At 43.3% G+C, this 13,786-nt stretch overlaps 1 protein-coding gene across 1 annotated transcript in view; it reads left to right on the forward strand.

Annotated features, from left to right (window-relative positions):
- Window positions 1-13,347, forward strand: part of LOC126282080 (uncharacterized) — a 30,036-nt gene extending 16,689 nt beyond the window's left edge. Inside the window, exon 2 of the mRNA XM_049981535.1 lies at window positions 12,024-13,347. Within this exon, the coding sequence (XP_049837492.1) occupies window positions 12,031-13,251 (1,221 nt within the window). The 5' untranslated portion in view covers window positions 12,024-12,030 and the 3' untranslated portion in view covers window positions 13,252-13,347. The remainder of the gene's footprint in view (window positions 1-12,023) is intronic.
- The last annotated feature ends 439 nt before the right edge of the window (window positions 13,348-13,786 follow it).

Consider the following 13,786-nt stretch of genomic DNA (forward strand, 5'->3'; position numbering starts at 1 on the left):
CCGACGAGGCATAATTTTCATCACCTGACATACATCTTTACTGGGTGTTTAGCCCAATCATTCCCTTAATTTTCTCTCATTTGGCATCTAATAGATTCTCGGAATATATGTAGCGCAGAGCTTTCCTCGCAAAATGTTTATTTATATAGTACTTCTTTCAACAAAAGTGCCTGGAAGGGCAGATACATTGAATGGACAGTGGCCTTAAGTGAGGTTACACAGTGAACACGAAAGGCAAAGGTCCTGAGTTCCAGTCTCGGTCCGGCACACATTTTTGATCTGTCAGGATATTACATATCAGGGCAGAGTGAAAATCTCATTCTGGAAACATTCCCTAGGCTGTGGCTAAGCCATGTCTCCGCAATATCCTTTCAGGAGTGCTAGTTCTGCATGGTTCGCAGGAGAGTTTCTGTAAAGTTTGAAAGGTAGATGACGTGGTACTGGCAGAAGTACAGCTGTGAGGATGGGGCGTGAGTCGTGCTTGGGTAGCTCAGACGGTAGAGCACTTGCCCGTGAAAGGCAAAGGTCCCGAGTTCGAGTCTCGGTCCGGCACTCTGCCAGGAAGTTTCATATCAGCGCACACTCCGCTGCAGAGTGAAACTCTCATTCTTCAACACGAATAACACCTAAACACGGGAACTGGAGTGGAGCCGAATTACGTCTGGTGATGCTGAGGGAATTACATTAGGAAATCAGACAGTGAAAGGAGTAGATGGGTTGTTGCATTTGGACAGAAAAATACCTAATGACCAAAAAAGCAAAGAGAATACGAAATGTAGACTTCCAGCAGCAAGAATATAACTGCTTAAAAGGAATAATACACTCTAAGACAAAAAGAAGATGCACGACGAAGGAATAATCCGAATGGGACGGAAATCCGTAGATGTGATGGACATGTGTAGACAAAAAAAGCATTAGAATTTCAGGAAAATTGAATGATTTATTCAAGAGGAGCAGCTTCAGAGACAGAGCAAATCAATAACCTGTTGGTCAACTTATGGCCCTTATGGAAACATTTTTTCGGCTTGGCGTTGATTAATAGAGTTGTTGGATGTCCTCCTGAGTCATGTTGTTGTTGTTGTGGTCTTCAGTCCTGAGACTGGTTTGATGCAGATCTCCATGCTACACTATCCTCTGCAAGCTTTTTCATCTCCCAGTACCTACTGCAACCTACATTCCTCTGAATCTGCTTAGTGTATTCATCTCTTGTTCGTCCTCTACGATTTTTACCCTCCGTTTTGCCCTACAATACTAAATTGGTGATCCCTTGATCCCTCAGAACATGTCCTACCAACCGATCCCTTCTTCTAGTCAGGTTGTGCCACAAACTCCTCTTCTCCCCAATCCTATTCAGTACCTCCTCATTAGTTATGTGATCTACCCATCTAATCATCAGCATTCTTCTGTAGCACCACATTTCGAAAGCTTCAATTCTCTTCTTGTCCAAACTATTTATCGTCCAGGTTTCACTTCCATACATGGCTACACTCCATACAAATACTTTGAGAAACGAGTTCTTGACTCTTAAATCAATACTCAATGTTAACAAATTTCTCTCCTTCAGAAACGCTTTCCTTGCCTTTGCCAGTATACATTTTATATCTTATCTACTTCGACCATAATCAGTTCTTTTCCCCACCAAATAACAAAACTCCTTTACTACTTTAAGTGTCTCATTTCCTAATCTAATTCCCTCAGCATCACCAGACTTAATTCGACTACATTCCATTATCCTCGTTTTGCTTTGGTTGATGTTCATCTTATATTCTCCTTTCAAGACACTGTCTATTCCGTTCAACTGCTCTTCCAAGATCTTTGCTGTCTCTAACAGAATTACAATGTCATCGGCGAACCTCAAAGTTTTTATTTCTTCTTCATGGATTTTAATACCTACTCCGAATTTTTGTTTTGTTTCCTTTACTGCTTGTTCAATATACAGATTGAATAACGTCGGGGAGAGGCTACAACCCTGCTCACTCCTTTCCCAACCACTGCTTCCCTTTCATGCCCTTCGACTCTTATAACTGCCATCTGGTTTCTGTACAAATTGTAAATAGTCCTTCGCTCCCTGCCACCTTTAGAATTTGAAAGAGAGTATTACAGTCAAAATTGTCGAAAGCTGTAAGTCTACAAATGCTAAGAACGTAGGTTTGCCTTTCCTTAATCTTTCTTCTAAGGCAAGTTTTAAGGTCAGTATTGCGTCACATGTTCCAATATTTCTACGTAATCCAAACTGATATTCCCCGAGGTCCGCTGCTACCAGTTTTTCCATTCGTCTGTAAAGAACTCGCGTTACTATTTTGCAGCTGTGACTTATTAAACTGATAGTTCGGTAATTTTTACATCTGTCAACACCTGCTTTCTTTGCGATTGGAATTATTATATTCTTCTTGAAGTCTGAAGGTATTTCACCTGTCTCATACATCTTGCTCACCAGATGGTAGAGTTTTGTCAGGAGTGGCTCTCCCAAGGCTGTCAGTAGTTCTAATGGAATGTTGTCTACTCCCGGGGCCCTGTGTTGACTTACGTGATATCGTGCCACATTCTGTAGAGCTGGCACGTTATATAGTCAAAATCTAGAGCCAGAGCGTTGGAATGCCACGCATGAGGGCCCGGGTTCGATTCCCGCCTGGGGTGTTTGTCGCCCTTCATGACAAGCCATCCTGGGCTTACATTTCAGCAAGATAGTGCTGGCGCGCACACGCCGAGAGTTTCTACTGCTTAGTCCGCCCCATTAGCTGAAGGGCCAGAGCGTTGGAATGCCACGCACGGGGGCCCGGGTTCGATTCCCGCCTGGGGTGGGAGATTTTCTCCCCTCAGGGACTGGGTGCTGTGCTGTCCTCATTGTCGACGCGCAAGTCGCCCAGTGTGGCGTCTCACTCAATGTGAACTGCACTTGGCGGCCTAGCTTCCCGCATGGGAACTCCCGGCAATTGACGCCATACGAACACTTCCATTTCTACTGCTTATTTTCGTGATTGCCAAACTCTGCCTTGCCTAGCGAGGTCGCTGGATCTCTCCCCAGTTGAGAATGTTTAGAGGCATTACGGGCACGGCCCTCCAACCATCTCGGGATATTGACGATTTAACCAGTCTGTTGCATTGAATGTGGCGCGATATAACTTAGGGGGAAATCCGACAACTTTGTGAATCAGTGTCAAGACGAATAACTGCTTCCAACCGATCCCTTCTTCTAGTCAAGTTGTGTCATAAACTTCTCTTCTCCCCAATCCTATTCAATACTTCCCCATTAGTTATGTGATCTACCCATCTAAGCTTCAGCATTCTTCTGCAGCACCACATTTCGATAGCTTCTATTCTCTTCTTGTCCAAACTATTTATCGTCCATGTTTCACTTCCATATATGGCTACACTTCATACATATACTTTCAGAAACGACTTCCTGACGCTTAACTCTATACTCGATGTTAACAAATTTCTCTTCTTCAGAAACGCTTTCCTTGCCATTGCCAGTCTACATTTTATATCCTCTCTAGTTCGACCATCATCAGTTATTTTGCTCCACAAATACCAAAACTCCATTACTACTTCAAGTGTCTCATTTCCTAACCTACCTCCCTCAGCATCACCAGACTTAATTCGACTACATTCCATTATCCTCGTGTAGCGTCTGCCCAATGTTACACAATCTGTATATTGAGCAAGCAGTAAAGGAAACAAAAGAAAAATTCGGAGTAGGTATTAACGTCCATGGAGAAGAAATAAAAACGTTGAGGTTCGCCGATGACATTGTAATTCTGTCAGAGACAGCAAAGGACTTGGAAAAGCAGTTGAACGGAATGGACAGTGTTTTGAAAGGAGGATATGAGATGAACATCAACAAAAGCGAAACGAGGATAATGGAATGTAGTCGAATTAAGTCGGGTGATGCTGAGGGAATTATAGTAGGAAATGAGACACTTAAAGTACTTAAGGAGTTTTGCTATTTGGGGAGCAAAGTAACTGATGATGGTCGAAGTAGAGAGGATATAAAATGTAGACTGGCAATGGCAAGGAAAGCGTTTCTGAAGAAGAGAAATTTGTTAACATCGAGTTTTGATTTAAGTGTCAGGAAGTCGTTTCTCAAAGTATTTGTATTGAGTGTAGCCATGTATGGAAGTGAAACATGGACGAAAATAACTTAGACAAGAAAAGAATAGAAGCTTTCGAAATGTGGTCCTACAGAAGAATGCTGAAGATTAGATGGATACATCACATGACTAACGAGGAGGTATTGAACAGAATTGGGGAGAAGAGGAGTTTGCGGCACAACTTGACTAGGAGAAGGGATCGGTTGGTAGGACATGTTCTGAGGCATCAAGGGATCAACAATTTAGTATTGGGGGGCAGCGTGGAGGGTAAAAATCGTAGAGGGAGACCAAGACATGAATACACTAAGCAGATTCAGAAGGATGTAGGTTGCAGTAAGTACTGGCAGATGAAGAAGCTTGCACAGGATAGAGTAGCATGGAGAGCTGCATCAAACCAGTCTCAGGGCTGAAAACAACATCATCATCAAGAGGCAGTCGCTGGTCATCGAGGGTTATTGACTTGCTCTATTTGCGAAACTGTTTTTGTTGAATAAATCACTCCGTTTTCCGAAATTGTAATCATTTGTCTGTCTGCACCTGCACATGCTGATCGCGTCTACCGATTGTTGTCTCGCTCAGGTAATTCCTTCCTGGTGTGTCTATTTTTTTCTTCTTAGAGCGTATCTACTCATCAAATATAAACAGTCTTTCAGAAAATGTTGGTTTAGCTTAGATTGTAGAGTTCCATGTGAGAGACTTTCGAAAAGTGGTGTTACAGAAGAGTGCTGAAGATTGGACGGGCAGACTATAACCAAATTTCACTGAATAACTGAGCTATCTGACTAGTAATTTAATTTAACCTCGAACCATTTTGCTCGACAAACTCTCCTATAACCGACAACGAAATTATCTTAAACTCTCGCGACGGATCCCTATCGTCCAATGTTTTACTATGGCCTCCTGGTAACGCCTATGTCGACGGACTGCTGCTGCCAGCTGCGCTAAGCACAGCGCAAAACCCACCCGTTGGTGCAGACGGAGATGTGGGTTTACTTATTCTCGCAACTCACCGACGCTGTTCCTACATGCGTACGCGCATATCGATATTTGGACGACGGTGAGAACAGTAACCTTACGATTTGCACATTGCGTACATCCTGCAGTATCTCACTAAAGTATCTTTGACGCCCTTAGAGTAACATTTCCTTCCTCATTTACGCTAATACTGAGCTTGTACCTCCCTGTAATTGCTTTGTCGTCAATGAGGCGTTGCAGTCTAAGCTTCCTTCCTTCTTTTTTTGTCCGCACGAACAGATGAAGATCAGGGACAAAGGTCCTGTATCCCGTGACGGGTGCTGTGCAAAGCGTCCTGTAGGTCATACTAAATATATCTAAAAGTCTGTCATTGGTCTTACACTACTGCCCATTAAAATTGCTACACCACGAAGATGACGTGCTACAGACGAGAAATTTAACCGACAGGAAGAAGATGCTGTGATATGCAAATGATTTGCTTTTCAGAGCATTCACACAAGGTTGGCGCCGGTGGCGACACCTAGAAACTGCTGACACGAGGAAAGTTTCCAACCGATTTCTCATACGCGTAAAACGTTGTTCAAAATATCTCTGAGCTCTAAGAAACTTAACTTTTGAGGTCATCTGTCCCGTAGAACTTAGAATTACTTAAACCTAACTAACCTAAGGACATCACGCACATCCATGCCCGAGGCAGGATACGAACCTGCGACCGTATCGGTCACGCGGTTCCAGACTGTGGCGCCTAGAACCGCTCGGCCACTCCGGACGGCTGAACGTTGTTGTGATGCTTCGTGTAAGGAGGAGAAATGAGTACCATCATGTTCCCGGCTTTGATAAAGTTAGGATTGTAGCCTACCGTGATTGCGGTTTATCGTATCGCGACATTGCTGCTCGCGTTGGTCGAGATCCAATAACTGTTAGCAGAATATGGAATCGGTGGGTTCAGGAGGGTAATACGGAACGCCGTGCTGGATCCCAACGGCCTCGTATCACTAGCAGTCGAGATGACAGGCATCTTATCCGCATGGCTGTAACGGATCGTGCAGCCACGTCTCGATCCCTGAGTCAACAGATGGGGACGTTTGCAAGACAACAACCGTCTGCACGAACAGTTCGACGACGTTTGCAGCAGCATCGGCTATCATCTCGGAGACCATAGCTGCGGTTACCCTTGACGCTGCATACAGACAGGAGCGCCTGCGATGGTGTACTAAACGCCGAACCTGGGTGCACGAATGGCAAAACGTCATTTTTTCGGGTGAATCCAGGTTCTGTTTACAGCGTCATGATGGTCGCATCCATGTTTGGCAACATCGATGGAAGCGTGTATTCATCACCACCATACTAGCATATCACCCGGTGCCATTGGTTACACGTGTCGGTCACCTCCTGTTCGCATTGACGGCACTTTGAACAGTGGACGTTACATTTCAGACGTGTTACGACCCGTGGCTCTACCCTTCATTCGATCCCTGCGAAAGCCTACATTTCAGCAGGGTAATGCACGAGAGCATGTTGCAGGTCCTGTACGGGCCTTTCTTGATACAGAAAATGTTCGACTGCTGCCCTGCCCAGCACATTCTCCAGATGTCTCACCAACTGAAAACATCTGGTCAATGGTGGCTCAGCAACTGGCTCATCACAATACGCCAGTCACTACTCTTGACAATCTGTGGTATCGTGTTGAAGCTGAATGGGCAGCTGTACCTGTACACGCCATCGAAGCTCTGTTTGACTCAATGCCCACGCGTATCAAGGCCGTTATTACGGCCAGAGGTGGTTGTTCTGGGTACTGATTTCTCAGGATCTATGCACCCAAATTGCGTGAAAATGTATTCACATGTCAGTTCTAGTATAATATATTTGTGCAATGAATGCCCCTTTATCATCTGCATTTCTTCTTGGTGTAGCAATTTTAATGGCCATTAGTGTAGTTTCTATAAGGTTTTCGTGGTTCTTTCACCTCGATTCGATCTCTACGGTCTCTTCACAATATGTGAATTATGCTTATGTTTCAGGTGAAGTGCGCAGTTCGACAGACGTCGTACAAACAACAACAATGAGCCGCCTGCGCAGGCGCGCCTAAGATACAGTACAATTCGACATTTGACGAAGAATTCGACAGAGGGCCGTGAAACAGCCAAGCCTTAAGTGCATGCTCTACCTAGTCAATTTTAAGTATAAGAAAATAGCCTCACGTACCAGTAATAGAAAGTAAAAAATTCACTCGATGACTGTTGGCGAAACATCGATGTGTTGGAAAGCATTCCACTACTTTTCTGGCATGAGCCTGTCGTTACATTATCCTTTTTTCCAAAACAGCCAACAGCTACCAGACAAGTTCTTTGCCTTATACCTTGTAGATTTGCTCGATTTACCGATGATCGAAACGTCATCTACTCCTGAGCACCATACAGATACCAACGCAACAACACTACAGATCTATCCTTACTTCCTGGCTGGAATATTTCACTTCAGACCACAAACAGAATTAAAGTTGCCAGTAACAGCTCAAGATATCAAAGGGGTAATATAAACACACACACACACACACACACACACACACACACACACACATAAATCCAGATCACCATTCTGCTACTTACCACCATCACAAAGAAAGTCTCAGGTTTTTCCTTCAAGCGCTTACCATACTCTACAACATCATCCTTTGTACAGGTTTCCACCTTGTACTGTGGAAGAATTCCAGAATATTTATATTCCATAAACCCAACAAAACTGCTAATAAAACTTGTCCTATTGGCCCATTATCCTCAAATTCGTTTTTAGCAATATTTGCGGCAAATCTAACACAGCGCATCCATGAAAATATACAACAACGTTTCCCTTTCACACCGTTTCAAGCATTATATGGACGATTAACCCCCCTGCTGAACAAAAGTCGAAATGCGGAAACATTCTCCATCAATATCAGTGAAGCCTTTTACCATGTATCGCGTTCTGGCCTACTGCCCAAACTACAAACTTAATTACTTCCAATTAATTACATTTGCCTTGTAGCTTGCTGGCACATAATCCTTTTTTGTATTATTGACTGCACCTAATCCTTGATCTGTCATCAGTTCAGGTGTGCCCTAGTGATTGATGTTGTCACCATTCCCCAACACAGTTGATATGCCAACGAAACTTGCTCGCAAAAGCCTCCTCCGATATTCCAGTGGCTGTACACTTCAACCGTCTGTACACCTGAATTTTATCTCCAGATACACCTCAACACCATCACCCTGGTTCAACCTGCGCAGTTTAAAATGAATTCCACGAAAAGCAAGGCAACAATATTAAGAATGCATCACCTGCTACTTCTGTTTTCTCGATTTCTACCTCATCGTCCATAACCACCTCATCCTTGGATAACTATTGCATAAAATCGTTCCAGAATGAGATTTTCACTCTGCAGCGGAGTGTGCGCTGATATGAAACTTCCTGCCAGATTAAAACTGTGTGCCGGTCCTAGATCTAAACAAGTAAAAACACTGAAAAAGCGACACAAGTTGCGGAATTTACCTCGCAAACTGTGAGCTGCCCGGGACAAAAGCAGCGCTAGCGCTAAAAAGGCGACACTTACTCGACGATTCAGCGGAAACTGCACCAGACTGCGACAGTGACGATCAAGAGAGCTTCTCAACAGACTGGAGCCTACTAAAACTTCTCCACTACCGAGTGCCGTTTAACTAATCAGAGATTGGCCCACTGTATACGCTGTGTCGCCACTCATTGGTTCAGACATTTACGCTACAGTGCCTACGTCGATGACCCTTCTGATTGGTTGACGTCATCCGGACAGTTAGACTCTAGAACCACACCACACTGAACACGGCACAATTTCGGTGTCGCATATTTGCAACTGCCGACAGGAAATGCAGATTCGTCACACCAGAAATGCTAAGGGCACCCATAGCCGCCCTGCTATCTTCCACTACCGTGGAACCTCACGGACTCCGGAAACGGGCTCGCATGTGGCCACAACATTTCTGCGATCCAGCAGCCCAGCAGGAAAGAGATTAAGCCATCGCCTATACCCAGGTCCATCACTATACCCTCCTGGGACTGCCTCACTGAAGGGAAATCTTACACCAGAAGCCACCAGTGAAGTATTTTCCTGCAGCAACATTAAGAACATTAAGCTGCCAGTTTTTGCTACCGATATATGTGATGGTACTGCCACACCAGTCTTGTCTTCGCAGTCTCTGCGGGAAGGACACGAAGAGGGATGGGCAATATCTGTAGGCTTTTCGCTTAATAGATTTTTCACTTAACTCTGCTTACTGAAATAATGTGAGCAGGCAAATTGTGAAACGAAAGTATGAGTCGTTATTTTGGGCGTCCGCAGAAATTTATCTAGGAGCGTGGACAAGAGTCTAAAACTGTCATTTGAGATATAACTGAACTGGTCTGTTTCGAGACTCTCATGCCACAAGATCTAAGTTTTGTAGGCGAGACAAAAAGCCTGTTATACAGCATCGGAATGATGTCTATGCACTCACTTCTAGAAGATTATGTAATGGATACCAACTCCGTACTTCGGATTGTAGGGAAGGGAAATTTGGGAGGTTGTAACGTTCTTTTATAATATTTCTTCTAATTTTTTAATGCACTGGATGAATGCGTGCGCATACAAATATTTATACTGTCTTTCCTCTAAAGCAGCAACGGTGAAATGCGATCTATTCTGGTTTCTCATAAAAAAAATATAAATGTGCTAGCTACAGGCTCAGCGGTGTGCAATGCTACCCGTAATACTACGAAATGCAAATGAAACGCTTTTGGCTGATAGATGAAAACATTTAAGAAAAATCCAACATCTTTGAAAAACATATGACCTGGACAGGGAGACGGTACTGATTGCGGTGAATTACTAACATAACTTTTTAGTATAATTATATTGCAATTTAAGTTTGGCTTTTCAAAACATCTGACATTTGAAATTATATTACTCAGAAAAATTACATCCTTTTTCCTAACGTAACGTTAGCTACAGCCCCGGATGGTGCACAAGTCCCACCCAATCATCGCCCCCCCCCTCCACACCAATCCATATCCTAAGCTCTGCCCATGTTCTGCCGCATGTTCCAACATCAAAGTTGTTCGTATCGCAGATATGCCAGTCATAACAAGGGAGAAAACCAGTAGTTAGTACGAAATACAGTTTTTCCGGTACCATTGTGAAAAGAATTAGAAATAATTGAATATGCGAGTTGAAAAATCATCAATAAGAATGAAAAATAAAAATGGTATCCACACTGTCTTTTTTATTTCATGAGGTTTCATCTGCACTATATCAAAAAATCTGATATTTGTTAACTGCAGTGAGCGCAGATTTCCGTCATCTCGCGTAGTGTAAGATATTCTGTTGGGAAATATTAATTGGTAGTATCGCCAAGGATGCTGTCCTTTATCTCGATTGTCTAAAGTCAATGTTGTGCATAAACGAGGCAAAGTCTCTGATTACCTCATTAAGACTAAAGAATATAAGAGTGGGATAATGTAGAAATGCGTAATGCAGGCAGTCAGATATTTATACAGTGACATTCTTCATTAATATTTGCCTGTGTAATGGGTGCATTTTTACTTGTGGATTCTTATGACTGCTTGCTTATAGCAGACACGAGATTACTTTGAGTTGTTCTTCAGTGTTTGAGAGCTTTAGAGCTGCCTATTGTTAAACATATGTACATAATTTCGTCAGTGTCATTCCAAGACATCTTATCGTACTTTAATGTCAGTTAGATATCAGTTTCGAAAGCAGTTGGCCACAACAGTCAAGATTAAATACCTTGTGTATGATAACTTTATTGATAGTGCATATCTATGTTTCATTTTGACAGTATTACACAAACTACAAAGAAGTACTAACAGCACAACACTGCTAGTATGAACAACTGCGGAAAAACAAAAAAACGACGAACAAAAACACGACAGCGACGATGACTACCAAAGATCATATTGATGTGCTCTTGGTTGGTGTGGCGGGGGTAGGTGTGGAGGGGGTAAATGGGCGGGGCTTGTGCAAATGTCCGAATGTCCGGGGCTGTCCCTAACGTTTCCTTTTTTCCTACTTGATTGACAGACAATGATATTTTTATAGCAAGTATTATCTAACCTCTCTAAAAAAAGGCATAAATACAAATCATCAAATTAGATATAACTGTGATAAAAAATCTTAGAAACATTACAAAAGGGAAATATCTAACTGTTCTTTTCATCAAATCAGTTTACGTGCAGTTTGGGATTAATCAACAATTTCAAATTATCAGCCACCTCATCTATACCAACGCGCTGGCAAAACGAATGTCATAATTATTTAGCATCTTTACCTGTCTTGCGTGAAGACTTCTGCTTCCGTGTCCTCGTAGTTTCTACTTCAATCTAACATCCACAGATCACAGCACAAAAACTGCCTAAGCGATCCTCTTTCGCTTACAGACAACTACCCACCACAGTGCGCCAAGCGCTCTCTTACTTCAACACTACAATCTCAGACCAAAAGCAGTATCTTTGGCTCTGCGGTTGTACACAGTCAGAGATCCGCTTTGTAATGTATATCCGTTTATAATATTATTATTACATTCGGTACCACATACAAGCGTGCCGCAGTAGACTGCTTTCAAGGTCGTATACGGGCTTCGTAAATGTTTATGTAATAAGTTATGATTTAATAACTACAATAGTCACATTACCGGTTTCAGCATTTTATTGCCATCTTAAGATGTGACTAATCCCTAACAAGTTCGTCGTGATAAACTCAGTGGATGTAAACGCTACTCAGTGAGTAGCTGACGGCCTGTTCCTGGCTAGTGTAGGCGACGGAAATGAAACAACCGTAAAGACAAAATAGACAAAAGTGCTGAATATTTTATAACGTAGTCTAATAATGTATTTCCTGTGCAATTCTATCAAAACCATGAAGGTGAACATTTTCATATGTTATTTCAGGTTTCCGATGGAGGACATTCCGTGGACGGAGGCTGTGACACCTGCGAAGTTTGAACACCTGCTCGGCCTGACTGAAGGCACCGTGCGAACTTTATCTGTGAAACGTCTGACGAAGGTCGGCCAGAATTACGGAAGCACCCTACTGAGCATTCAGCTGCATCTGCGAAATGGTGAAACGCTGGACCTTGTCGGCAAATTCATGCCTCCGACAGAAATGCAGAAAAAAGTTTTCGGTAGTGCGACGACATTTTTAAAAGAAATAAACGCGTACCGCTCCGTAAATGTCGAACTAGTTAAGTTGCAGCGTGAGAGGGGCGTTCCGGCAGAGGAAGTGTGCGACCCTTTGCCGCGGTATTACGGATCGCAGGTAAACAGCGCCGGCGACGACTCCGTGGCGGCCGATGACAACGCGGTGCTCCTGCTGGAGAACCTGGCCTCCAGCGGCTACCGGATGGCAGACCAGATGGCCGGACTCGACCTTCCGCACGCCAGGATGCTGGTCAGGAAGATGGCCCAGTTCCAAGCGTCAGCTGTCGCTCTCAGGCTCCTCAAACCAGAAGTATTTAAAAACGTTATCGAAGGCAAGTGTAAATTCGACAGCATGCCACCTGAAGAACAGAAGCGATTCAGCGACGTTATGGTGGAACACATGTGCCGACTTCCAGAGATCGCACCGTTCAACGATAAAGTAAAAGCTGCTTTCGAACGCCTCAGTGACTTGCCGTTCGCAAAACTTTGGGCGGAAGTTGTGGAACCATTTGCTTCGCTATCACACAATGATTTGTGGGTTAACAACATGGTTTTCCGATACGAGGACAGTGAGAAGCCAACGGACGTTAAATTTTTTGACTTCCAGACTCTGACCTACTCTTCACCCGTAAGAGACCTCGTATTTTTCCTGTATACCAGCCTACGATACGATCTGGTTAGAAACAGTGTCGATGAACTGACAGATGCTTACTATGAGAATTTCGTGGCTTGGCTGAAGAAAATGGGATGCAACACAGCAGACTTCACGAAAGCAGAATTCACGAAGGAAATCGACAGGGTCGCTCCGACAGAGATTATGCATATACTGATGATGCTGAATGTAATTTGCGCTGAGGAACATGAAAAGTTTTCTGTAGATGATGCGAATGATTCAGTTCCTCCGTTTTCGTCAGGCGAAATGTATCGAAAGAAAGTATTAATTACCCTCCAAGATTATGATGCAAGAGGTTGGCTATAAGATAAATGTATTAACTAGTATAGTTTCTTATGCTTCATGAGACTAGGTGTTCAACGTTTGCCATAAACAAATAAAATGTCCTCCACATATTCTATATGAGAAGCGCATATTTTTTTCCCTTTACCTTTCCTCTTACGTGATCATCATTCGTCACAGCATTCGCTCCTCCCCCTTTCATCGAAATTCTACAGTTCATTCAATTTGAAGGCAATCGGATCTGTCGGAGGTAGACAACTTGCAAACAGATCACACCAGGCAAAACATAAAACTGCTTGCCAATTGCCTGCAACGTATTTGAAATTAATTCCCACTCAAAAATAATAACTAATGATGACAAGCACCTCCTGCAATAAAACACAATGTCCACTGACTTAGCTTATTAATCTACAAAGAACAGAACACGCCTATGTCCTGCTCATTCACACCGAGACAAAACACAAGTAAAAGACCGCTTGTTCCAGAGGAGCCGCAGATTATTCGTGTCGGTTCAGTACGAATTTGTTCATAAATATTGCAAGGCAAGCTGTTTTTAAGG

This window comes from Schistocerca gregaria, chromosome 7 (genome assembly GCF_023897955.1).
Source record: "Schistocerca gregaria isolate iqSchGreg1 chromosome 7, iqSchGreg1.2, whole genome shotgun sequence".
NCBI lineage: Eukaryota > Metazoa > Arthropoda > Insecta > Orthoptera > Acrididae > Schistocerca > Schistocerca gregaria.